The 24,458-nt window shown below is 36.7% G+C and overlaps 1 protein-coding gene across 14 annotated transcripts in view; it reads right to left on the minus strand.

Moving 5' to 3' along the window:
* PPIP5K2 (diphosphoinositol pentakisphosphate kinase 2) overlaps positions 1-24,458 on the minus strand; it is a 53,694-nt gene that overhangs the window by 9,295 nt on the left and 19,941 nt on the right. For 11 of the 14 annotated variants that reach the window (XM_037373423.1, XM_037373424.1, XM_037373430.1 and 8 more), the window contains 18 exons: positions 23,415-23,536; positions 21,839-21,940; positions 21,201-21,287; positions 20,236-20,311; positions 20,041-20,150; positions 18,930-19,015; positions 18,143-18,268; positions 17,927-18,048; positions 14,326-14,508; positions 11,584-11,725; positions 10,280-10,503; positions 8,604-8,731; positions 8,300-8,414; positions 6,881-6,988; positions 6,678-6,794; positions 5,799-5,972; positions 3,258-3,431; positions 1,952-2,021 (listed from right to left, as the gene is read on the minus strand). In XM_037373423.1, coding sequence (XP_037229320.1) covers positions 1,952-2,021; positions 3,258-3,431; positions 5,799-5,972; positions 6,678-6,794; positions 6,881-6,988; positions 8,300-8,414; positions 8,604-8,731; positions 10,280-10,503; positions 11,584-11,725; positions 14,326-14,508; positions 17,927-18,048; positions 18,143-18,268; positions 18,930-19,015; positions 20,041-20,150; positions 20,236-20,311; positions 21,201-21,287; positions 21,839-21,940; positions 23,415-23,536 — 2,266 coding nt within the window. The remainder of the gene's footprint in view (positions 1-1,951; positions 2,022-3,257; positions 3,432-5,798; positions 5,973-6,677; positions 6,795-6,880; positions 6,989-8,299; positions 8,415-8,603; positions 8,732-10,279; positions 10,504-11,583; positions 11,726-14,325; positions 14,509-17,926; positions 18,049-18,142; positions 18,269-18,929; positions 19,016-20,040; positions 20,151-20,235; positions 20,312-21,200; positions 21,288-21,838; positions 21,941-23,414; positions 23,537-24,458) is intronic. The other 3 variants (XM_037373433.1, XM_037373431.1, XM_037373434.1) reach the window with 1 other exon arrangement.

The following is a 24,458-nucleotide window of genomic DNA, read 5'->3' on the forward strand; positions in this document are numbered from 1 at the left end:
AGCATGCAAGCACATGGCTCTTACCACACAAAAGGCAGCTTTTGGCAGTGCCTTGGACAGGTTCACAATATGCTTGTAATGTCAGAGTGGTACTTGTAGGCTGAAACTATCATAATTTATTGTGCTTCTACTCATGACACAGCACCCTTTGCTACATGTGCAAAGAGGGGACTGGCTTTAACAAAGTGAGTCCTTATCCTGTTTTCACTTTTGGTAAAGAAAAGTTACCAGTTAGCATCAATGTAAACATAACCAAAACAACAAAATAAAACCAAGATGAAGATGATATGAAAGTTGTGTGTTTTAAAACCAGCGGTTCTGAAACAAATATAAACTGGAAAAATACTGCTCATTGCTTTAATCCAAATCAACTTTTGAAATGTCAGACTGCAATGAAGTACTCATGCATTTCTTGAGCCTTAATATGGAAATCTTCCTCTTCTAACCCCAACAAAATGTTACCCAAATTGGAAATACTATATTCGTATTTCAGCTACCATAATTGACAGTAAGTTGAAAATACCTAAAAGTTCCATCAAATTTAGCTTGACTTCCTTTCCAGAGAAGACTTTTGTACATCTCCATGAAAGTGGGAGTACTTTTGTTACAACTCATACACTCCTGCCACTAGGATGGGAGTTTTAACGAATCACTGAAAGCCACAGACAGAAATATAAACATAATTTTTATAGCCATCTACCACAAATGAAATTTACGTACAACAATGAACAAAATGGAAAAAAATGTTGCATTTTTTTTCCTTTAGTTTTGACTACTAGTTGAAAGGAGAAGTGGTTTTTCACTCAGAACTTATCTTTTACATTTTAGATAAGTAGCAGCAGATTTTTTGTGAAAATCAACTCTCTCTTCAGGGATACTTCCTTTCATCACTTTTAATGACCCAGTGAGGGGAAACATTAGTAGCACATGTGACCAATCACAGGCAAGATAAATTGGTGCCAGGCCTGTGGCAAAAGCCTTTCACGCCAAATGTAATACCTTAACCTACACACAGAAATAGAACAACTTCCACAAGCCATATTGTGTCACACATTGGCAAAAGAAAAGTTATTTAACTTTAGCAAGCACACAATATAAACAAGAGCACCTGATGTATGCATTTTACTAAGGGAAAAATATAATAGGGAGAAAAGTATCACAGAAAGATTAGACATACAAAAAATACAATATTTACAAAGAAAGTAAAAGCTACTTCTAAGTCTATGCATGTAGCTTATGCATTTTTTACACTTCATTTTTCCCATGAAAAGACACACTTAAAAGAAAAAAATGCAATGTTGATTTACAGTAGTGCACAATTTCATGTTTTTACATACAAGACATGTATGCCTGTTTCAAAGAAGCAACAGAAAAGCACCACTTGAATTAAAAGAATTTGAAATAATTAATTGAATTATAGCATGATTCATTCCAATGCTGAAAGGAAGAAACTGATTTTAGGAGAGGGAATGTGTACAAAACCCCTGATATTATCAAGAAACTTGAGGTTTGTTCCCCATCCCCCTCCCCCTTGATGAAACAGCTTCAGTTCCATCAACTGCCCACAGTAGGAAAGGTTGATCTTCAAGAAAAGTGTTTTAACAGTTTCCAGTGCAGGCCGTTTCAATTCAAAGACTCTTGCAAAACCCAAAAGCTCAGACATGAATTACATTATCTTAAAAATATACTTTATGTTAAAAATGATCCTGTGTACCTGTTGTGACCAGTACAGAGTCAGTAGTGTGAACAATGTCAAATAGTTTTCTCTATTAAACTTTTGCTGCAGAAAAATTGCCCTGTTCATATGCAGACACTAGGCATATATTACTGGTAACATGTACTACGGGGTCTTGTTAACATAAAAGCTATTCAAAGAACGTACAACTGTACAGAACAATGGGCAGGTGGAAAGCTGCTAACATCAAACAAAATTTCAATTGTAGGCACATACCTAGACCACTCTGCTTTTGTTCCAGAATAGTTCTCGGTGTTCTTAAGTTACTATTGCTTTCTGATAGGACCTGGATATAAAAAACAGAAAAATAAGGGAAAGTAGAACAGCATCATGAAACATCCATTTAACTTGATACAGCAGCCTGTTTCAGACATACAAATGTTAATAAGCTGTATGATAAGTGTTAGTAAAAATATGTAAAGGAAACATGAAAGATCATGCAATATCCCCTTCTGAAGGGAGTCCATTTCACATATGAGTTCCTTGCAATGAAGTGGTGCAAAGCAAGCATTCAGAATGAGAAAGGACACAGACCAAGACCAATATGAGAACAGACATTTGAGACATTTTATTTCATTTTACCAAACGCACTCTCCTAAACTGCGCCTGTATTGAAAAAAGGAGGGGAGGGAAGGAAAGACAGACAAGCTATTGAGGACACCATACAATCACTGATCCATGCATGGGCTCAATCAGTGTAATCTTCAGATGCTCACAGCCTTTACTGATATAAACTTTTCCTATGTAAATAGTTTTAGAATTTTCCACAATAAAAAGAAATTATGAAAATTTTCAAAGAAAAAGGATATGGTTAACAGAACACCATCCATTGTTATACATGTAAACAATATTTTGACATACTAAACAATCTTTAGAACTTCACTCGTACTTCAAAAGAAAATTTACTGTTTCTTTTTTTTCCTGCCTTCCCCCCACAACATTTAGGAAAATCTTCAAAATATTGTACAAGTCAATGGATGATGTCCCGTGTTGGGAGTTTCAGATACCTCCAGATACAGAAGGCGAGAATTATTAGTGCTAGAGTTTTTTCCCTGCAATAGTTAATACCAGGCCACTGAAAATATGATATATGCAAAACAAGTTTTGAATAGCAGTATGAAGTACCAAATAATTATTTGAAATGGTATTGGTTGCAATTATTAAAAAAAAAAAAGTTTTTCAATTTACCTACCACCAAATTAATCAATGCTGTTTTTAAAGTCTTAAAGGACAACTAAACCAAAGCAGAAGTCTGTTTCATTAGAGAGTAGACTAAGTCTTTTTTACTGTGATAACATTTGTAATTCCTATAAAGAAACCAAATTTTTAGGAAAATGTATGGCACATTTAGTGGAAAAACATGCACTTGCTCTTTTTCCCCCCAAACATTCTCGGGAACTGATTTTAACAAGTGGACAATTTCCTTCAAACATAATCCATAACAAGGGATTAGATGTCCTTAAAGACAGTTCGTTGTTGCTTGGAATGCATAATAATGTTTAATGAAGTAAAGTTTAAAAACCTGTTGCCATGAGCCAAAAATACTGGATGTGAAAGCCAATGATTTAGGGGAGACAGGGGAAGAAGTGATTTGTTCCCCTGATCTGCGTCTTCGACGCCCAGTACCCACACCACTGGTGTAATGCAGCCAGGTACCAATACACTCTGGGCTAGACACACTCAGGGGGCTCTCTTCCTGGAAGTGAGAAAGGGGGCAAAAAACAGCAAAGCATGCAAAGTTAGATTCAACAGAGCCAAATGAACAGAAAAGAAAAAAACCCACTCTGCTTGCACCCTTTTATGTACTGCTTTTAAAACTATTAAACAGCAAATAGGGAAGATTAATAGTACAATATTAGGAACTTAATAGTTCCACTTCAATCTTTTCATCCAATTATATCTTTTAATATAACACTTTAATCAAATTTCTGGTAGACTAGTTATTAGACATGAGAGATAAGGAATTCTTATCAATAATTGATTTATAATTTTAAGAATTTCTCACATGTTGGAAACAGAACATCTGTTATCCTTGACACACTGTTTAATAGTTTTCCCCCTCTAAGTACATTCAACTTTCCTATTTATTACTTAAAAGTTTTCATTTCTAGCCTATAACCTTATCTGAAAGACTCTTCATTTTTAGAACTGCTTTTCAGACTTTACAGCTGACTCACTGGTAGTAGCACCAACCTGACTGGTAATAGTTTTCCAACCTCAAAAAAGCCCTAAAAATTATCTGATGGTGGACACCTATTAAGACTTCAAGGGAGGACAGTGTCAGGCTAAGAGTCTCCCATTTCCTACATCATTACGTATCATTAGCAATCAAGTTTTTTAGCAATACATAATTTGGTTTTCAACGCCAATGAGCCTTACTTTCACATTTTACCGTTAGAACTCTGCTTTTTTTTTATTTTCATGACTCAATCAGTTGCAATTATTCTGCAAAAATTGCTGACTACGCCCCAGATTAAAACTTCCATGTAATCTCACACCTGACAGTGTGCTTTCAAGTAAATGGACACAGGTGAAGAGAGAAATTCCCTTATAGGAAAACAAACCAAACCAAAACAAAAAGGTTCAAGGCAGTTGCAGTTTAAGTTGTAATGACTGTCTTTAAACACTTCAAAATACCTTTTGGTTTAAATATTCCAAATACTGGTTTTGCAGATTTCAGTAGGCCAGATGAAACCTCCAATTTTATTTTTTCAAAAACCTTTCATAGTGTATGTTTTCTTTGTATCAGCTATTTTCTTCCAGCAAATAAACAAGCACTGAATGCTAAAACACATCTATCTGAACATAATATAAAGCTATACAGTCAAAATTTAGCTATTCATGTTATTGATACCTTTTGAAAGTAACTTCTATGTAATTTACAACAATGAAAATGATTAAAAGTTTGAAGTAATAGACTATTAAGTTGTGTGTATGTGAACTCATAACTAGGAGGGGAGTTTGCATGATCATAGTGAAAACAGCTTTTAAAAATAAAAAAATACTGATGTTGTGAGCATTTGTTTATGATAAAACTTGGAAATAGAAAATGTAAGACATTGACATTTATTATCTCTGTTAATTTATGGAAGTCATGTGAAGTTATACAGATATCCTTATAGAAGGGAACCATGCATCTTTTTCTCTCCACACTACCAATAACCAAGTTACTTGCAAATCTGTAATACTTTCATTGCACACAAACAGCCCATTCCCAACACAGATATGAAAGGAAAAGCTTTTGGTGTGAATCTTCATTTCTGATGGTTTTAAGCAACTGAAAATGAGGCAATAAGAAGCTGTTAGTCTGCTCCTAGCATTAATATCACAGAAGTGCCACTATGCACCATCTGAAGCTTTGCCACTCAACCACAGAAATGGTATCAGTGATAATGCCGTGCATCCTGCAACCCCCGTGACATTAAAGCTGTGTCTGTGAAGCACACCTACATGTCATGGCCTTCAAGACAGGAGGAGACTAGACTGTTCAAGATGTGATCTAAAGAATTAATGAAGCACAAACCCCACCCACTTAAAAAAAAGCTTCCAGTTTATTCTCTTACCTTCAAATGCTTGACAAGTGGAGTTACTTTCACTCCACGTGAAAGCAAATACAGCAGAAGACATGTCTCTCACCTTCTGTACCTCCCCTACCACCCCCAATCCCAACATTCCCTCTCAGCATGATCACCCTGAAGGTTTAATTCCCAAGAGCAGCTGTCTTGTAAGGGTGAATACAAAATAATGTAAGTTAGTTTGAAGATGTAGGTTTAGATTGAAAAAATCTTCATTTTCAGGTATCAGCTTTTCTAAAATGTCTTAAAAAGAAAAAAGGAAATAAGTCTTATCACAAAATAATAATTCATTTAGGAAAAAAAAATTCCTTCAGACAAAATTACTGCCATGGAGGATTTCCCATAGAATAAGAGCAACCCTTTTGTGAGACATAACATCATACTGGTTCTGTGTAATCAAAAGCAGAATTACATCTGGTTTTGTTTTGTTAAAAGTAAGCAAAAGTCATTTTCTGTGAAAAGACATTATCTGGAACATAAACACTTACTTCAACAGAACCAATCTTCCTGGATCTTGGAAGGGGTGACTTTCTGTGTATGTGAATTGGGTCTGAAACCATTGGCTTGAACATCACTACTGACCGATCTGCTTCATCTCTCTTAGGAGCGTGTGCCTCCTCATCACTATCATTTCTGTGAGAGGTTTTCCTTGAGCCTTCATTCTACAAACAATACATGATTAATTTTTAATTTAGCTGCACACCTTGCAACTTGCAGACAGAAGTGGCTGTTAAATAAATCTTCTGTGAAAACATAAAGCAAGCTGATGTTAAAAATACAAGATGTAAATCAAGTATTACTGAACAAATTGCTCTAGACTATGTGTATTTGCTCCTAACCTGCCACATTATGATAGTGTGGTTCTAATTAACCACATTGGTCTGGCTGCATAGTAATATAATAAAATGCTGGCCCCACTAGTCAATAGAAGATTTCCAGTCAAGCTCAGCTTTCATTTATTTCTCAAAAAGGAGGTGGTAACTCCACAGACCCACCCATACCTCTTTGAAAAGTAAGTCTTTCTTCAACAATCAGTGTTCATAAACATGCCAAAATGCCTTACTTTAACTGAGTTGCCAGATATCATTGATGTGATACTGATGTTGGTACCACTTTTCTTACAATGAGTATTTCGTATTTCTAGCAAAAGCTCTGGCAAAGCCATAGGAGGACCAAATTACTTGTGTCCATTACCTCAGTGTCCATTCAAAATGGAACAATGCATCGGGACTGCCCATATTTTACTAAACATTTTTCTACCAAGACAAAAATCACATTTGTATTTTTTACCAAAAAAATTGCCAGCGTTTATTTTAGGTATGTCTGCATCCAGAACTTCTGCTTTAAAGAAAAGGCCTAATTATTACCTCTCTGGAGGCAGGTCTGTATCCATATCCAGCTGGTAAATTTTTATCTTCCTCACAGCCTTTGGCTCCTGGACTAAAGTGCAGCTCTACATGAAAACGTTCTTCTGAAGAAAGTTCCTGAAGGAAAATTATTAAGTAGGTTTATACTTTAATACACAGCTTAGCACGACTTGTTTCTGAAGAGATTTATCCATTTTAAATACCTTGTTTGGATCCTCATAAAGCATGATAACAATCTGTGTCATGTAATTCAGTTCATTGACAACATTTAAATAATCCATAGCTCGTTTCCATTGTTCATCTTTTGATTCCTTATGAAGAGGGGGGGAAGAGGGGAAAAGCAACAAATAAAAACCAGTGATTTTCTTTAAAAAGACTGTTAGTTTCCCTTTTTCCCCATTTACATGGATTTTACATACAGACTAGAAGCACAAAGCTTTTCACAGCTAAGGAAAAAACAGATACAACCAGAAAAAAAAAGTGACTTATCAAATGAATGAAAAGTTGAGATCAGAACTTTTCATACTTTATTTCAATGTACCTTTCATGTTCTTTCACAAATGATGATATATGTCTTGTAGACAGAGACACTATTTTAAACTCTCCTGATGGCAAATGTTAATCTTGCAATAAACTCAGTTCAGCTAGTATACTGTGGAAAATGTTTCTAGATATTGCTCTGCCAGTCAAACAGAGTAAATGAAAGCTTCTAGTATGTAGATGAAATACAACCATCACATCCCAAACTATTTAAAATGAGTATTCACCTATTTTCATGCTCTAGAAAAAATACTTCAAAGAAAACTTAAAAGTTTATCAGCCTAAACCTAGGAATGTATCTGCTGTAGCATATGTCACAGAGGTCTAGGATTAAAAATGCTTTTTGCCATCAGTGAGTTTAGTCATCTATTACCAGAAGAAAGCACGTCAATACAACCACTTAGAAAGTTAGTATATTAATCCAGCTCTATCTTAGAAGCAGCTGCATAGGCTTTGTAGTGCTGCGTTTAGCCTCTCCAAGAGCTCAGTTAGGTCATTTCTGAATCTACAGATCTTGTATTTTTTAGTCCTTTGTTTCAAAGCCAATCAGATGGAGAATAACGCACCTCCTTCAAGGTATTCTATGACAATGTAGGAAAGTAAGAGAACCCACTGAACAGGAGAAACTTCGCATGACATGAGCCTTCTTCAGGTCAGGTAGGCAGGTCTTGACAATATGCCAATGGTCAAAAATAAGCAGCCAGTTCAAAAGTAAATTCAAGAGAACCCCAAATGATAACTTGAAGGAAAGAGAGTTACAAGAATTACAGGTGGCAATGTAAGACAAAAGAATGGGTTATCTGCCCTTTTAAAGCCTCTTTGAGACCATAACATATACAGCTGATAACACCAATGGAAGTCAGCATCACTTCAAAGGGCGTGCTGATTTCCACCAATGTGAACACCAGCAATTTGAAATATGTCTTTGCATATACAATAGGAAATCAATTGTTTAAAAGTGTGGTAGTTTTCAAAGTCACTTAAGAAAATTAAGATTCCAATTAATACAGTCTTAGTTAGATTGAGTCCTTTTGGTTCCTTTAAAAATATCACAGCTTTAACGGGAAAAGTGTTCAACTTACATCACATAAGGCACCATAACGAAGGGTGGACAACAGGGAGTGGACATGACTCTCGCTGGTGAAATACAGCCGTGTACGAACATGGCGTTCAGGGGACATAACACCCCTGGAGTAACTTGAAAGAAAAAAAACCCACTTACTATCCCATAAGGAGATGTGTGCCTATTTTAGAGAAAGCTGTCAACAAATAATACTTATAAAATTACTATGAGCTAGTAGGACATTCCAAATATGAAAGCTATGGAATACTTCCATTAAGTATTACAGAAATTAATGTAACCATGTAAAAAAATAAAAGACTTACAGAGGGTGGAGCTTATTTACAGTATCATCATCTTGAGTTCTCTGAAGGTCAGAACGGATTTTTCTAACGAGGGGAGTACAGTAACCTTTGGCAATCTCTAGTTTCTCAGCCTTAGAAATACCATACTCCTGTGTAAGAACAAAGTGACTTTCAAAATTCAGTTAAAAATGAAAATGCCTTCTAATTCAAAGCTTGTATATTGAAGCTGATTAGTCATCTATTAGTTTGCTCTCGTTGCAAACTGTTTCGTTTAATGTTTTTATTACATTTGATTACTGATGTCTCTTCATGTAACAAGTGGTTTGCCTTTTTGCTGTTTGATTTCACACAGAGAAACAGTTTTTAATTCACTAGTCAAACCACAAAAGTGGATCCACCTTCTGGTATGATGAAGCTCTTTTCCTTAAGCAAAACATCTAGGGAACTATTCCTCCTCCCCACCCCACATTTACATATCTATGATGCATTTCATCTCACCTGATTTCATGTAATTATTTTTTTTTTAAGTCATTAAAGAAACAGACACATTACCTACTTAATATGTCTATCTTAATTTGGGATAAACCACCCCACAGATCTCCTATTCTCCTCAAATAATACTGAAAATGTTCGTTAAATACAACCAGAAAATAATGTATCTGTTACAGTATCTACAGTATTTAAAAATTTGCTCTTCCAGAAGCTTCATGGGTTATGCTGCATGTGATATAAAAGCACTCTCATCATTATGATGGATCTTCTGGTTACCCAAGAAAGCAAAGTGCGCACTTTTCCTTTGCATTATGTAGGCTTATCAAGCTTTCTTTGTTTTTCTTCCTTCACTATATGTTGGAAGTTTCTTCCTTCACTATTTTACCTGCTCTTCTCTAACACTGTAAAAAATTTAAGCTTAACAGGCCCACATAACACTACACATACTTAGTATCATTGCTGGTTTTGCCCTCCTTGCTGTCAGGGACTGTGAGAAATGGGGAGAGAAAGAATTTCCCTCACTGAATACGATATGGAGAACACCTCCCTTACAACAGTGCTCTGTAGCCACAGGGACACCTGGGGAAAGCTTTCATCTGGTTCTTTCCTGTTATCACAAAACAATTTCACGTCCTGCAGCCTGTAACATTTTAGAGCTAACTTGAGTGGTATATGGAAGTGTAACTTGTACTGTTTTCTGGCCTGAAATTCTATGAAACCTAATGTATACATTTTTATCAGGGAGTGTTAGCAGCCTGAAGCAGGAGAAAGGTCTTTTAAAATTTAAATTGCTTACGACAAGTGAAATTAGATGGGGATTAACAATGTAATTTGCAAAGACCCGGAAAATGAAATTTTTGGAAGCAGAAAGAATGAAATTAAATGCCATTTCAGAATACACAGCTGTGCACAGAGGCACCGCTTAAATCTGTGAAGAATGGCTGAGATGAACCACTTTTAATACACTGCAGTAAAGGAAGCAGACACGTTACACAGTTCAAGTTGCTACCAAGATTTTCTTTGAACACAGTTTGATGAATCAAATTTTTCATACCAAAAAATGATCAGCTTGCTACTAGAAAATAAGTAACGTTAAAGACTTCTATTACTGCAAAATACAGAAGACTTCAATAGGAAAGACAGAGTACATGTTTTCATTAAATTTGAAAAAGCAGTTATTGTATATAATAACTGAAAATGCTTACCTGAGGGATCACAATGTCAGCTAAAGCCTTTGAAAGCCTGTATAATTCCATTGTGTTTTCTAATTTTAAGGAGCCATTGTGCTGCACATCATATTTTATACAGTCGTAAATATCAGGAATTTTGCTAATATCGTATCTTCCATTTTTTGTTTTAAAGTCTTTTTCCAGCTTGGCCCACCTACGCAGCATCAGTTCAAGGGTTTCACTGTGGTACAGCTGAATATCTGGATAGACACGTATCTCCATAAGTAATCAAGACCATCCAAGTAACAAAAAGGAAATTTTAATTGTATGGTAGTAACAGTTGAATACAGAGGGATAAAAGGGATCAAATAAGTTAACTGCGTTACTTCTTAGAGGGAACAGATGTGCATATGGTAAATTTTACTGCTGAAAGCATCACAGCTACATAGCTACATTAAGCTCGTTTAAAGCTTCACTGCAGAAATGCACCGCCAGCCCTTTAAACAAAGCTACAGCACCAAGAATAAGGCATCCACAGCACAGATCAAAAAAGCAACAAAAGCAACAACAACAAAAAAAGCTGTAGGAAAATTCTAGGAGGCAGGAAAAGGAGCAGGACATCATCTCTGTTTCAGAACAGACCACACACCTTATTTGTCTCTTTCCTGCATGTGTCAACAGCAAGACCCAAGAAACTGGTAGAAAGGATGGATTATCCCCATCCCAGGACATCGGATTAGACTCAATAGACAAAACCCACCAAGACCATGCACAGGTGACACTTGTACTGCTCAATCTTAGGACAGAAGCTGTTTGCATACTATACACTGCAGGCAACACTGAGAGCAAATATTACAGTATTTAGTTAGTATCAAAAAACCACTGTGGTCACTTCATGCTCCAGTCTTCCTGCACCACTGGTTCACCATCATTAATACTGAACATCACTGTATGCATTACTACTGCACATCTTACAGCAAGCAACAGATCTTCACCAAAGATTCTTAAATATAAAGATGTACGTATGTAACTTAGCTTTAGTACCATCTGCTTTTCTTCTTACCTTTGTGGACTGCTGAGTTTCAAATAACTAAGACAACAATTTATGCAAACGTTTGAGGACTACCCTGAACTTCAGAACATCAAAAAGCTTTTACCTGTAATACGACCATGAGTTTCTCCTGCTTTTTACTTTAAAATTATGCATGTGGAAACAGACTGTGAAAATCCTTAACTCAATTCAAGTTCTGCTAAAAGCGTATTTAATGAAGTTATGTTACAATTCTCTCTCAGATGTAAACAAGAGGAACTAAATAGAACTACAAAAATGTTTTAAGTACCTGCAGACTTTGGATCTTCCATTCTTTGCCTGATCTGAGAAGTCAAGCTCTGGATCAAGGAATAGACCTTGTCACATGTCTTTACAGGATTTTTAATAACCTGCATTGATTTTATCAATGAGATGCTTCCAGATGGAGTAAGCTGCAATTTGAGATAAACACAACATTATCCAAATAAACTGACTAGATTTGAAAGAACTGGGGAGGTATTGGAGGAAAAACATTCAAGCAGGGTGGTATTAAGTTTTGAAACCACTTCTCAATTATCTACTCTATTTGAGGCATTAAGAAAAGAAAATACATCAAAAGGTAGTAAGATTTACTAGAGGTTCAGAGGTGACAAGAAATTCATAGGGTAACTAATTCTGTACAGTAAAAACGACTAGTATCAGGAGTCCTAAAACTCTCTTTTTGTTCCAAGAAAGGAAAACTGGAAAGACAGTGAAAACTTTGAACATATTTAGCTACTTTCCAGAACTTCCTTTCAAGTAACTACTGTATTCAAAAGCTTACAAAAAATTCTGTAAGAAATGTCATCATTAGGCTACACACATCACAAAAATTTTATTTAGCATAACTGGAAGGAAGAACCAGATTTGCAACAGTAACTGATACCTGAAAAAAAGTTTGTCTCTTCCTGGTTTAGGTTTTTGTTTCTATAGGACTGCAGCACACAAACACAAACAAAAAGAAACCCTTTAAATGCACATATATCAAGAACACACAAGATGTCCTTAAGAGCTGACTTAGAAATTGTAGAAGCTACAAATTGTCACCATCAAGTTGAGTGTCACTAAAACAATACAGTCAATATCCATGTAAGTGAGACTCAGCCTCATTTTTTCAGAGAAGTCTGCACTATCCAAAGGAAGCTCTCCTGCTTTTGGCCAGGATAGACTTAGTTCTCTTTCTAGTAGCTGGTATAGTGCTGTGTTTTGGTTCTGTGCTGAAAACAGTGTTGGTAATACACAGATGTTTTAGTTCTTTTTAAGCAGTGTTTACACTAAGTCAGAGACTTCTCAGCTTCTCACTCTGCCCCACCAGTGAGTAGGCTGGGGGGCACAAGAAACTGGGAGGAGACGCAGCCAGGACAGCTGACCCCAACTGACTAAAGGGATATTCCTTATCACATGACATCATTCTCAGCACATAAACTCTCCTGGAGATGGCTGAATACCTGCCTGACAACGGAAAGCAGTGAACGAACTTGTTTTGCTTTGCTTGCATGCGTGGCTTTTGCTTTACTTATTAAACTGTCTATATCTCAATGCACAAGTTTTCTCACTTTAACTCTTCCAATTCTGTTTCCCATCCCACCCGGGAGAGTGAGTGAGTGGCTGTGTGGTGCTTAGCTGCTGGCTAGGGTTAAACAACAACATAAGCAAATTACGATATCAAACAACAATTGACATACATTTCACATATCTATTTGCACTTTCCCCAGTTTCCTCAAATGCATAGGATAATTTAGATTTTTTAGCCCAGGGGTCCTCACACTTTTTAACCAGGGGCCGGCGCGGATGCAGTGGCAGGCAGCCATCTGCAGCTGCTTGGTTTCCCCCCCCAACCCCTGGCGGTGGGGGCAGGGGGGGTCTGTAAATACCGGGGGCCAGATTGAGGACCCTGGGGGGCCTATGCAGCCCGCGCGCCGTAGTTTGAGGACCCCTGTTTTAGCCTTTGTCTAAGAGTAAGCAGTTCCTACCTCCCTATTATGACCAAGTAAAGTGATAGGAAAGGTGCTCTGGCACAGAAAAAAACCATACAGATTGTTTTCCCAAGTAGCAAGTAAGTTAAAAAACCCCCGAAAATATCCAAACCAGAAGAGTTATTGTCACTTTACAATCCCAAAGGTTAGTTATTGTCAGTGACTGTCTAGTAAAATGGGGGAAAATGAATAAATCCTTGAGACCTTGTACCGTCTCGCTTTTTCCCCCCAAGTACTGCTGAATCCACTGCTAGCAGTGGTTTGGATGGTACTTTTAATTACTGTTTAAAAAAAAAAATCCACGTGAAGTGGATCATACAGTGTAATAAAATTATTTTTCAATCATTTGCTCTCAATACCTTTTCAAAAATAGCATTTTAGCTTAAACATCATTTGAGGACTTGTATTTAGTTGTTATACCAGACAGAGTAAGTGCAATTGAATGAGAAGTGTCTTAACAGTAACAAACATTACTTACATTTAAAACCAGGAACAATCATGTTATTCTGTACTAAGTCAGCATAAACTATGTTAATGTGTACTAATTTAGCATGTTAATGAGACATTTTCTTTCACTGATTGGAAACTACTGGTTTTCAGTGTCTTAGCATTCTTAAAATTAAAACAAAAAGCCTTGTAGCAGATTAAACATTAAAACAGCTGCAGTAGGCAGGCAGCACATTTTGTAATACCACCCACTGCCAAAGTAAAGATAACAGAAAGTGTAAACAATACAGTTTCAGTTCATTAATAATTAAATTTTTTTTAATGGAACAGTGAAAAAGACCTACGCATGAGGTCCCTATCCCCTATATACTCCTATTTCGAAGTCTGTAGCTATTCCGAGTACTTAAATTGCAAGATAGTTCAAAATATCTACTATGACATTTAGTGGAGTTTCCTTTGCAGTTCAAACTGTTAGCAAGCACATAAATAGTTTTTCAAAATAGATACATAAAAATCACTGCTCATTACTTCTACACAAGAATGTGTGGGGATATTTATTTCATTTCATAGGAAACCAATCATATGCTAACCTTATCATAGTCATCAGCAGTAAATTCTCTGTCTCGCTGGAGAATTTCATGGAGTCTTGCTTTAACGCGATGCTGACAGCTGCTTAAAGAATCACTGTCACTGTCCAAAAGACCATTCATATTAGCACTTTTCACCATCTGGACAAGAATAGGAGTCAGTTCTCCCTCTAAGGCCAGTAGTCCCTGAAACAAATAATACAATTAACCAGGCAAACAAGGATGAGAATATGAGCATCTTAAAAAACCCCACTCCAAACACTAATTTAAATTCGAGATTTTATCACTTGCCTGTTAGATAAACAGGGACTTGGCAGACAATACAGATATTTACACAGAAATGGCCCCCAAAACATTGACTTGGTGTGCAGCATTGCTACAGTTGCTGCAACAGTGATGGTGACAAGTCATAAAGCATGGTCCCCAGCACCAGCTGAAGTGACCCTAGCATCTCAGTAGTGCCAGCACTGCTCCTTGGAGGCCACAGCTGTTGAGGTCTTGGGTTGCAGGGAGTGCACCATGCCTTCTCCCTGAGGCTGGCAGCAACAGCAGCCTGACTTGTGGGGGACATGCTTTTCTCGGGGCACTGAATCACTAGATAGCAGCTACAGAAAAAATTAGCAAACCAAGGAACATCTGGGAGGACAAATGGGAGATAGACAGGGTCTTTGCAGAGACCCTACTGAGGCAAAAGTCCAAACCCTGTGTAGCACAGAAGGATAATCAAAAGCTACCATTGAACAACAGGTGAACAGACTTCCAAAACAGAGAGGGCCAGAAACTTCTGTGCCTTTCCTGGTAACAGAAGGGCTCTGGGATAAGGAAGGAAAGGGGTGGGTGTGTGTCTCCTTGTTGACCATTATTGCTGAAATAATTCTGCATCAACACATGCAGCATGGAAACAAACACAAGAAATTAAAAGTCTTAACACTTATAGAGCTTTGCATTTATTCAGATTACAGAGATGTGTTGGAATACTTCACATGAACGGAGCTTTCCCATAGCTAGATACAGGGCCTTTTGGAAGCCAGGAAGGCAAGGAGGCAGATTTGGGCTCTATATAAAGGAGTAGCTTGAACACTGGGACTTTTGCTTTCAAACCAGTGACAATCAAGTTGAGATCTTATTTTTAAGAATCAGAGGACAAACAAGCACAGGGCAACATCATGGTGGGCCTCTGCTACAGACCACCTGATTTAGGAAATAGATGAAGGCTTGTTAACACAACTGGAGAAAGCCTCCTGACTGCAGGCTCTGTTTTTCATAGGTACCCTTTGCTCTGGGTACCTCATGCATGGGTAACATTGCAGGGGACAAGCAATCCAGATTTCTGGAAAACACCCAGGACAATTCTTTGACACATGTTACTGATGGACAGTTAAGCAGAGGCATTCCTCTGGACCTGTTATTCAGAAGTGTCAGGAATGTGGAGGTCATCGGCAGCCTTGGTAACTGAAACCTGATATTATGACAGATTCTTGGAGCAGTAAACGAGAAATAATTGCATTAGAGCCCTGGACTTCAAATAAGCAGACTTCAGCTTGTTCATGGAATTCTATGGAGGGTGTCCTGGAGGACAAAGGTGTCTGGGACAGCTGAATGATCTCCAAAGACAACCTCTTCAAAGCACAAGAGCAGTCCACTCTGATGTATGGGAAGTCACACTGAAGGTCAGCATGGATATAAAAGGAATGCACAGAAGGTGGAAGCAGGGATGGGCTACTTGGGAGGAACAGAGAAACAACCTGAAAATGACTGATGGTATTAAAAACCTAGAGAGATTGTGGAATCTCCATTCCTGGAGATACTCAGAACTTGACTTGATGAGGTTCTGAGCAACCTCATCCAAACTGGCCTTGTGATGTGTGGAGTTGGACTGGATGTCATACTGAGTCCCCTTGAAACCTAAACCTGTCTATGATTCTGTATGATTACTGTAACTCATTCACCTAAGAAGTATTTATGGAACACTTGTACTGTGTCCTCTCACACAATTAAAAGATCTGTATCACTGAAATGAGGAAATTAGTTAATTATTAACAAGTGGAAGTACTAAGCCTGCAAAGGGCTACTCAGTAGTAGGAGGAGGAGCAAAAGAGGAATCTGCCTAGCATGAAGAGGGGTAAACGAATATTTGGCAAGTTATTATAGGAAGTTCTGAATTCTGTGTTTTATATTAATAGTTGCTATGAATCCACATTTGTAATGAAAAAAAATGCATGCTTTTTAAATATCACCACAAAATTTTTGTAATTTCACCTCAAAAAATATGCGTAAAAAAATATTTCTATGAAGTGCCAAGATGCAGTACTGCTATCGCATCTTACTTATTAGATATTGATTCTGACAGGCCCAAAGTAAAAAGCCTCTTGCAAGAACTTTAAGAAACTACTTCTATGAATTCGAAAAAAAGCATGAACGTATGGTCTGTACAATTTCCCATTAAAATATATGCAAAGCGGTTTATTAATTCCACATTTCTAATAGTGTCAAACCCTCTAATTTCCTCTTTAAAGTTAGAAATTAATGAACCTGGTTTCAGTGATGTGTTGCCTTTTGTACTCAAAATCTTTTGGTCCAAATAAGCAATTTTTGCTCATGTAAAATGATTACATTACCTCAAATCTATTCCAGTATCTGTGCTTTAACCAACACACATACAGAGTCTGCCACAGAAATCTGAAAAAATTTGAGGAGAGTAAGCCCTAAACAAATAAGCAAGGTGCAGAATAAAAACATTGCCAATCTCATCCTGGGCTGCATCAAGTGTGGTCAGCGTGTTGAGGGAAGTAATTGTTCCCCTCTTTCCACTCTCATGAGACCCAACCTGGAGCACTGTGTTCAGCTCCAGGGCCCACAGTAAAAGAAAGACATGGACCTTCTCGAGGGGGTCCAGAGGAGAGTCACGAAGATGACCAGGGGCTGGAGCACCTTCCCTATGAGGACAGGCTGAGAATTTGGGGTTTTTAGCCTAGAGAAGACTCTGGACAGACCTTATAGCAGTCTCCCAGTACTTGAAGAGGGCCTACAGGAAAGATAGGGAGGGATACTTTACCAGGGAGTGTAGTGATAGGACAAGGAGTAATGGTTTTAAACTGAAAGAGGGTAGATTTAGATTCATTATTAGGAAGAAATTATTTACTGTGAGGGTGGCAAGACACTGGAACAGGTTGCCCAGAGAAGCTGTGGATGCCCCTTCCCTGAAGTGTTCAAGTCCAGGTTGGATGTGGTTTTGAGCAACCTGGTCCAGTGGAAGGTGTCCTTGCCCATGGCAGTGGGGTTGGAACTAGATGGTCTTTAAGGTCCCTTCCAGCCCAAAGCATTGTACGATTCTGGAGGTTGTTACTGGAAAGGACTAAGGTATATTGCTAGGGCTGGATAATTAAAACCTGTCTGCATCTGCTCAAAGAACTTCAAATACTTGGCATATGAATTGGATACTTTTTGTCACTGAAATAAATACTCTTTGAAAATGCATTTTGGGTAAAACACAGCCTCATTATATAATGGGGACTCTAATAAACCACAAATCTCCCCAGTTTTCAAAAAACAAACTTGAGAACATCAGAATTTTTACAATTGAAAATACAACTTCACATTGTACCTTAGCAAAAGCTGCTGCAGTCATCTGAACTCGTCCTTCATCAGAAGCGTAGATTTTGAGATCGTGTCGGTAAGTGCTATGTAATCTAAGTAAACCACATCCAGGAAATCCAGCATAATCTCCTAGCAAACAAACATTTTGCTCAAACTCTCATTTTATACTTAATTAACTTCAAAAGGGATTTATGCCATTGAACACTTTTTCAATTTTTTTTACCTTGTCCACCTGGATACATACACCTGAAAGCCCTTCCAAGCTCCTCTGCTTGAACCCTGCCTGCAGGAGTCAATTCTCCTCCCCATTTCAGAACCAGAAGCAGGGATGGCTCATTTCTTCTATTATCTAATTGTACACAGAGAAAGGAGTTTAGTAGTGGAGTATATTCTACATTTCTTTTTTTTTTTTTTGCAAATGAACAAAAATATTTGGATTACGCAGGGCTTCAGTAAAGAATCTCTTCAACATTATGAAACCTTAGTAACATTCTAACATTAAGAAAATACTGAACTGGGGAACTAAATAGATACCTAAACAGAGAAACCTGAAGTAGTTAAACTACAGAGAAAATTTAAGTCAAGAATATGTAGCATGAATTCTGAAGTAAACCGAGACAGAAAAATTAAACCAAATTAGATGCTAAATACCCTACAGTTATTTCAGTTAATAACCAAGGGTCAAAGACCAGAAAAGCTTATGAAAATTCTAAAGACGGCAGTAAATGTTGAGTCCAATTTTCTTATACTGTCCCCAAAACCACTGTTTTTGGTGAATCACTGAAGCTTCTTTTCACCCCACTTTTCTGTTACAAAAAAGCTCTGTTAATACAAATTTACTACATAGCTTTTTACAATTCAGCAGATTAAGAGACTCTGAATATCTGCCAACAATACAAACATTCATTCAAAACAACATATTCCTTCTTCTTAACATCAAGACATGTTATCAAGGCCATGACTATTTAAATACACATATTAAGTGATTAGGTGCAAAAGTAATACAATACCTTCCTCTTCACTGGAAGTCTTTGGGCAACCATGAGGAAGATATGTTAGCTGAACTTTGCGGTTTATGCCTGAAAAATGCCCATACCTGAAGTAAGAACAGGGGAAAGTGAGAGGGGAAGAAGGAGAGGAGTATTTTAAATATTTTCCTCCAAACCTGCTATGCTCCTGTAACAGGATCTAATAAATCTATGCTGGTCACTGATTTGTGTATTTGATCACCATTTATTGAGGCAGTGCTTAGAACAAACCTAATTCAACAAGCACAGAATGTCTATAGAAGTATCAACCATTCTATACTGAAACATTTAGCAATACTGTCTACTACTTTTTTTTACAACATGGAAATAAATCTGGAAAAAACCCACAACATTTGCAGATTGCATGACTAACTTATCTATTCAGTTCCACAACTACAGTGGCTATCAGTATCCAGAATCTGATCTGGCAGTGTAGATGGCTACTATCTGTTACACAACTAAGTTCTCAAGCAGAACTGAGCATTTCAAACAGTTGTCATAAATTTCAGTAAGTGTCTTTGCCCTGATTTTTTTTAAATTAATGTTATCTACTACCATTTAGAGTTCTGAGACCCCAGATGTTTAACAAACCTTAAAGCCATAGGTTTTTCTTTGCTTTTTTTTTTTTTTGTTATTACATAATTCAGGCTTAATATACAATGCCTTATTTATTTGATATGCTCTAAGTTCACTGTAAGCAGACAGTACACACGGAGAAACTTCTTACTGGCTCTATCAGACTTCATTATGTCACACACTGCAAGGAGCAGACCCTGTACTCAAATACTTCCATTTTAAAAACACACAAAGTATAAAATTTGAGATCAAACCCCCAAGTTTTTCATGTAGAAAGTACACTGAGACACTATATAGTGCAGGAAAAATTCAATTAAAAAGATAAGGAGAAAAAACAGAGAGATGGCCCAGTTCTTTGTATGTCAAAGGTCACATTCTCTGTTGATAACACCTGTGCTTCAATTAATACATCATTACATATTCGACAATCCTTGCAAGCCAAGCAATACCTGGTCAAACAAGTCAAAACAGCAGAACAAAACTTCATTGCTATGCAGACTGAAAATTAATCACTTACATTTCTAATACAGTCTTTAGCTGTTCAAGTTTTGCTTTACTTTCTTCAATTTCAGAATCATTGTTTTGCCCAAGTTCTACAAGGAGTTGCCTTGCTATATCAAGCACTTCCTAAAGAAATGAAACATAGGACTTAATTAAATAAATAATCTTCTACTTACAAAATACCACTACAAGAAAATAAAGACAAACTTGCCTGCAACTGTTTTGGTTTTTTCAGTTTTAGTTTTCCAGATTTATATCCATCGCATTTTTCAAAGAGATCAAAAAATCTTTAAGAGAAAGAACATTGATTTAAAAAATGCAGTTAGGAAGTTAAAATATTACTTGCACAAGTGGCTTTTAAGCCTAAAGTGGTCTGAAATTAGCACCCTTACACTATTTGAAAAGCATGTTAAATCTGCACAGCAGGTCAAACCAACCTTTATCCAAATCTCATTTCCTGAGGAAGTCTTCAGCACAGCACATTAGAAAAATAAGAGCACTGAAAAAGTTCTCTTACTGACTTGCTAAGTGTTAGAAAGAAAAAAAGGGAAGATATTCTAATGTCAATTCTTAATCTTCAAGAATAATTCTAAAGAGAAGTAGGGACCAAAAATACCAAATGAGCAGTCCTACACTTTTACACGATGTATCTTTGAATGCAAGAATCCAGTCCCAAAACAAATAATTACTTTTTACTGAAACTGCACCTAATTCCAGGCCAATTATGTAACGCACTTTATGAATGTTAACATAAATATGGTATCTACCTGAAGTTTAGAGTCAACAAACTTTGACAAAAGTAAAAGACAGAAGGGTTCTGCAAGCTGACAGCTCACACGAGAACATTTATGATAAACAGAAAGGCAGAAGTCATGGTCAAATGGTGAACCAGAAATATTCTCTGCTGCATTATTTTGGATAAAGGTGTCTATAGCAATAAATGCATTTTCATTAAGATCAAGCAGGACTATTCACAAGGCATAGCATGTGATGAGAGGAATTCTGCATAAGTAATTTGACAGTCCTGTTAATTAGCTGCAACATCAGTCAGACTTAAGAGAAAACAAAAAAATCCTTGTATGACGCAATTCCTGCTCAATTCATTGCTTGCATATCCCCACGAACTGAACTCTGCTCTAAAGCATATAAACTGATTTTTACCAAGATTTTACTTACCTCTGATGTTTTACTTCCATTTTCATTTTTTGTTTTGGTGTTCGGTCCCCATGGCGTATTACAGCTATAACACATCTAAGCTCCATCCTGAAATTTCAATAGTTATATTTCACAATTCTATGTATGGGGATGTTCTATTTGATATTAAAACCATCACAAATCAAGATAATTGACAAAGTCGTAGTTATCTGACATAACTACAGAAGTGATGGAAGGATATGGAAGAATTTAAGGTTAACTGAAAATGATGTAAGGTTTAAAATACAAATATTGATTTTAAGACTTGAGCAACTACAGAATATCTATTTTAAGTAGTTTTTAAAATGATTTTGAGGTTCATTAAATGAGAGAGCATGTTTATTAGAAGTGCATATTAAGTTGGTGCTGGAACAATAATTAGCAGTGAAGGAAGCTATGCAAAAAAGATGCTACACTTGAAAATCTGCTGTTCTATACTCAGCTTGACTAAGGGTCAGAAACTGATTGCTGGCATAGCAATTGTGATTCCTTCCTTGTTTTCATCACACAAAACAAGCGCTCATAGGCCAAAGTGGGCACACCTTGTGAAGAGAAAAAAAATTCACACAAAAGTTACATTAGAAATTTGCACAGTTCAGGTGTAGCTACTATTTTCTTACATTGTTCCAGAGGTAGTTGGCACAATAGGGATGTCTTCAGCTTCCAGGGGAATCGACCATGGTATCTGAAACTGGGGAGCAAGTTCTCTCATTATGATATTTCTAAAAAGGGGTTAAAAAGAAAAAAACCCACATCATTAAGTTTAAAGCACAGCTTATACAATATATACAAACCCCAAACCAAACAGGTAATAGATACATGCATTTTTATCAATGTGGTTTTAGAGTACTAGTAGTCATGAGATTCTAGATACATATGTTTCTTCTACTTGTATAATAAAACCCGACTTAAGAATTTAAACCTACTACAACTTCTACAGGTACATTATACTAACGGCCCTGGATTTGTAAGAATCCTCAGGTTTTGCACTCCAATTCCTAAAAAAGTTCCTTGAAAATGACTGAGACTTGTTCATACAAATATTTAGACACTGTATTCCATTGCCTAACTGAAAGTCTCTGATAATCAGCAAGCCATTCTCATCAAAGAGTAAAGAGCACTGGAAAGACTCTGGTCATAACTACAAAATGACAACACTGCCTCCCCTACAGAACGTTGTTCACCTTGCTAATGCTCTGTTTACCAGGTATGTCATCAAAACATACTGAACTTCAGATTAATATCTACATAAGAAGCATGTAACATGAAGGAAAAAACCTGTGCATCTTAAAGTAGAATAAGCCAAAATTTAATTTCTGAAAAGCTTGAAAAAAATTTGCTGTTACTTAACACTGCAATATATTACTTTAAGGAATAAAGCATAAGGAAAAAATGGTAACTTTTTTCAGAGAATTCAGCAGCTACAGAAATTTGAAAAGGGAGAAATCAAAACAGATCTGAGAATTGTAACTCTAACTCAAGAAATGGCCGAAAACAGCAGGACTACAGTTGTTACCTAGAATTTCAGCTTAGCTCTTCCTCTGTTTAGTAAGATCCCAGACCATCTGATAATGCAGAAAGTCATGTTGTATCTCATCAGTGCAATCTTACTGTAAAGCCAGTTTAACTGGCCAAAATGGGATCAGCCTACTTTGAGGGCAACATTTCATTGGCATAGAGTTCACTATCCAATCCCTTGTTACACTTTTTTTTCCTACCAGCAGTAAAGAAAAGATTATGTGACAGAAAACACCTTGATATTACATCCGTTTGGATTTATCAGTATGAACTCCACAAAATGCACAAGTATACAGCAGCTTCAGATGAAGGACAAGGCACATTAATTTGGGCACATACTAAACAGCAGCAAACATAACCATCCAGTGGCGTTTCTCTACTTGAAAAAAAAATCTCAACTACCTTTAAGAATTTAATCCAGCTTTCAAAATACTTATTCAGTTAGCTTTAAGTGTTCACAAAACACTCAGATTCAGTTGTTTTGCATGATTTCAGGAATAAGTAATTTATTTAGGATGTTTTAAAGTACTTTATTATTTAATTTAATGACTTACTTTATGTGAGACTTCATTTTAAATTCTTACTTTAGGAATAACAAAAATAACTAGTACATAAAATATAGTCACATACAACAGAATGAATAGGCAAAATTCCTGAAAAAGATCAGTGAACCCTTACCCCAGTATCTTAGCACAATCATCATAGTATTTCATGGAATTTTTCACAAAACTGAAGCCATTCACATCACAGACATAGGACTGTCCATTAGCACGCAGCAAATCAAAGCCACAAACTGTTTGCTGTTTTTAAGAATAAAAGTTCAAGTCATTGATCATCTTCCTTAGGACTGCTTGTTCTAAATAAACTTTATATTTTAACATGGTATTCATCTGAAAACATGACAAAAATATGATAGATTTTATATGTAGTGCCTTTGTCAGTTCCATGTTAGGTTCACTCATGCCATGCAAACACCCTCCTATTTTTAATTTTATATCCCCAACTTGATTTTACCCTTCCTACACATCCCTAGCAGTATCAGTATTGAAGGTCAAGTTCACACATGCACGAACTTCACGCTTTACAGCATAAGCAATGGTGGGCCTACAAATTCCCCTTTCTGACAGTGGTTTCCCTCCCTCTACACATAGTTTTTAAACTATGTTGGCAGGCAAGAAATGACAAAATATCGATAAAATAATTTTTGCCTAAATTTAAATTTGACAGTATAGTTTTTGACACTGACGTAACATTGACGTTATTAGTACAGAACACTAGATGTTATTTCATCAAATTACTTCTTTAGATCTCAAAAGCCCACTTTGCTGGGTGACATTTCACATCCTACAGGCTCCAGAATGCCATCATAGTTACAGACAGATAATGAGACAGACTGGAAAACAGCCTTTTAAAAAGACAGGTGAAAGGAGGGTAAGAGATCGAATGAAGTTTTGAACATAAGAATCTTAAAACTATAAAACAAATTGAAACTATTGGATACTCCAAATAAGGACCTAGTCAGTACCAAATCAACATTTAATTGGGCCCAACATAGTTATTAGGTAACAAAAGTTACAAACACTTAACTACTGAAATTGTGTTTTGCTAACTCAGAAACCATTAACAAAATGTGGGAACATATGCACAGAACAGATACACTGTGGACTAGCAAAGCACAATAGCATCATGTGAATTCAGGAAACTTACACAACTTAAGCTACC

The sequence above is a fragment of the Falco rusticolus genome, chromosome Z (genome assembly GCF_015220075.1).
Source record: "Falco rusticolus isolate bFalRus1 chromosome Z, bFalRus1.pri, whole genome shotgun sequence".
NCBI classification, from domain to species: domain Eukaryota; kingdom Metazoa; phylum Chordata; class Aves; order Falconiformes; family Falconidae; genus Falco; species Falco rusticolus.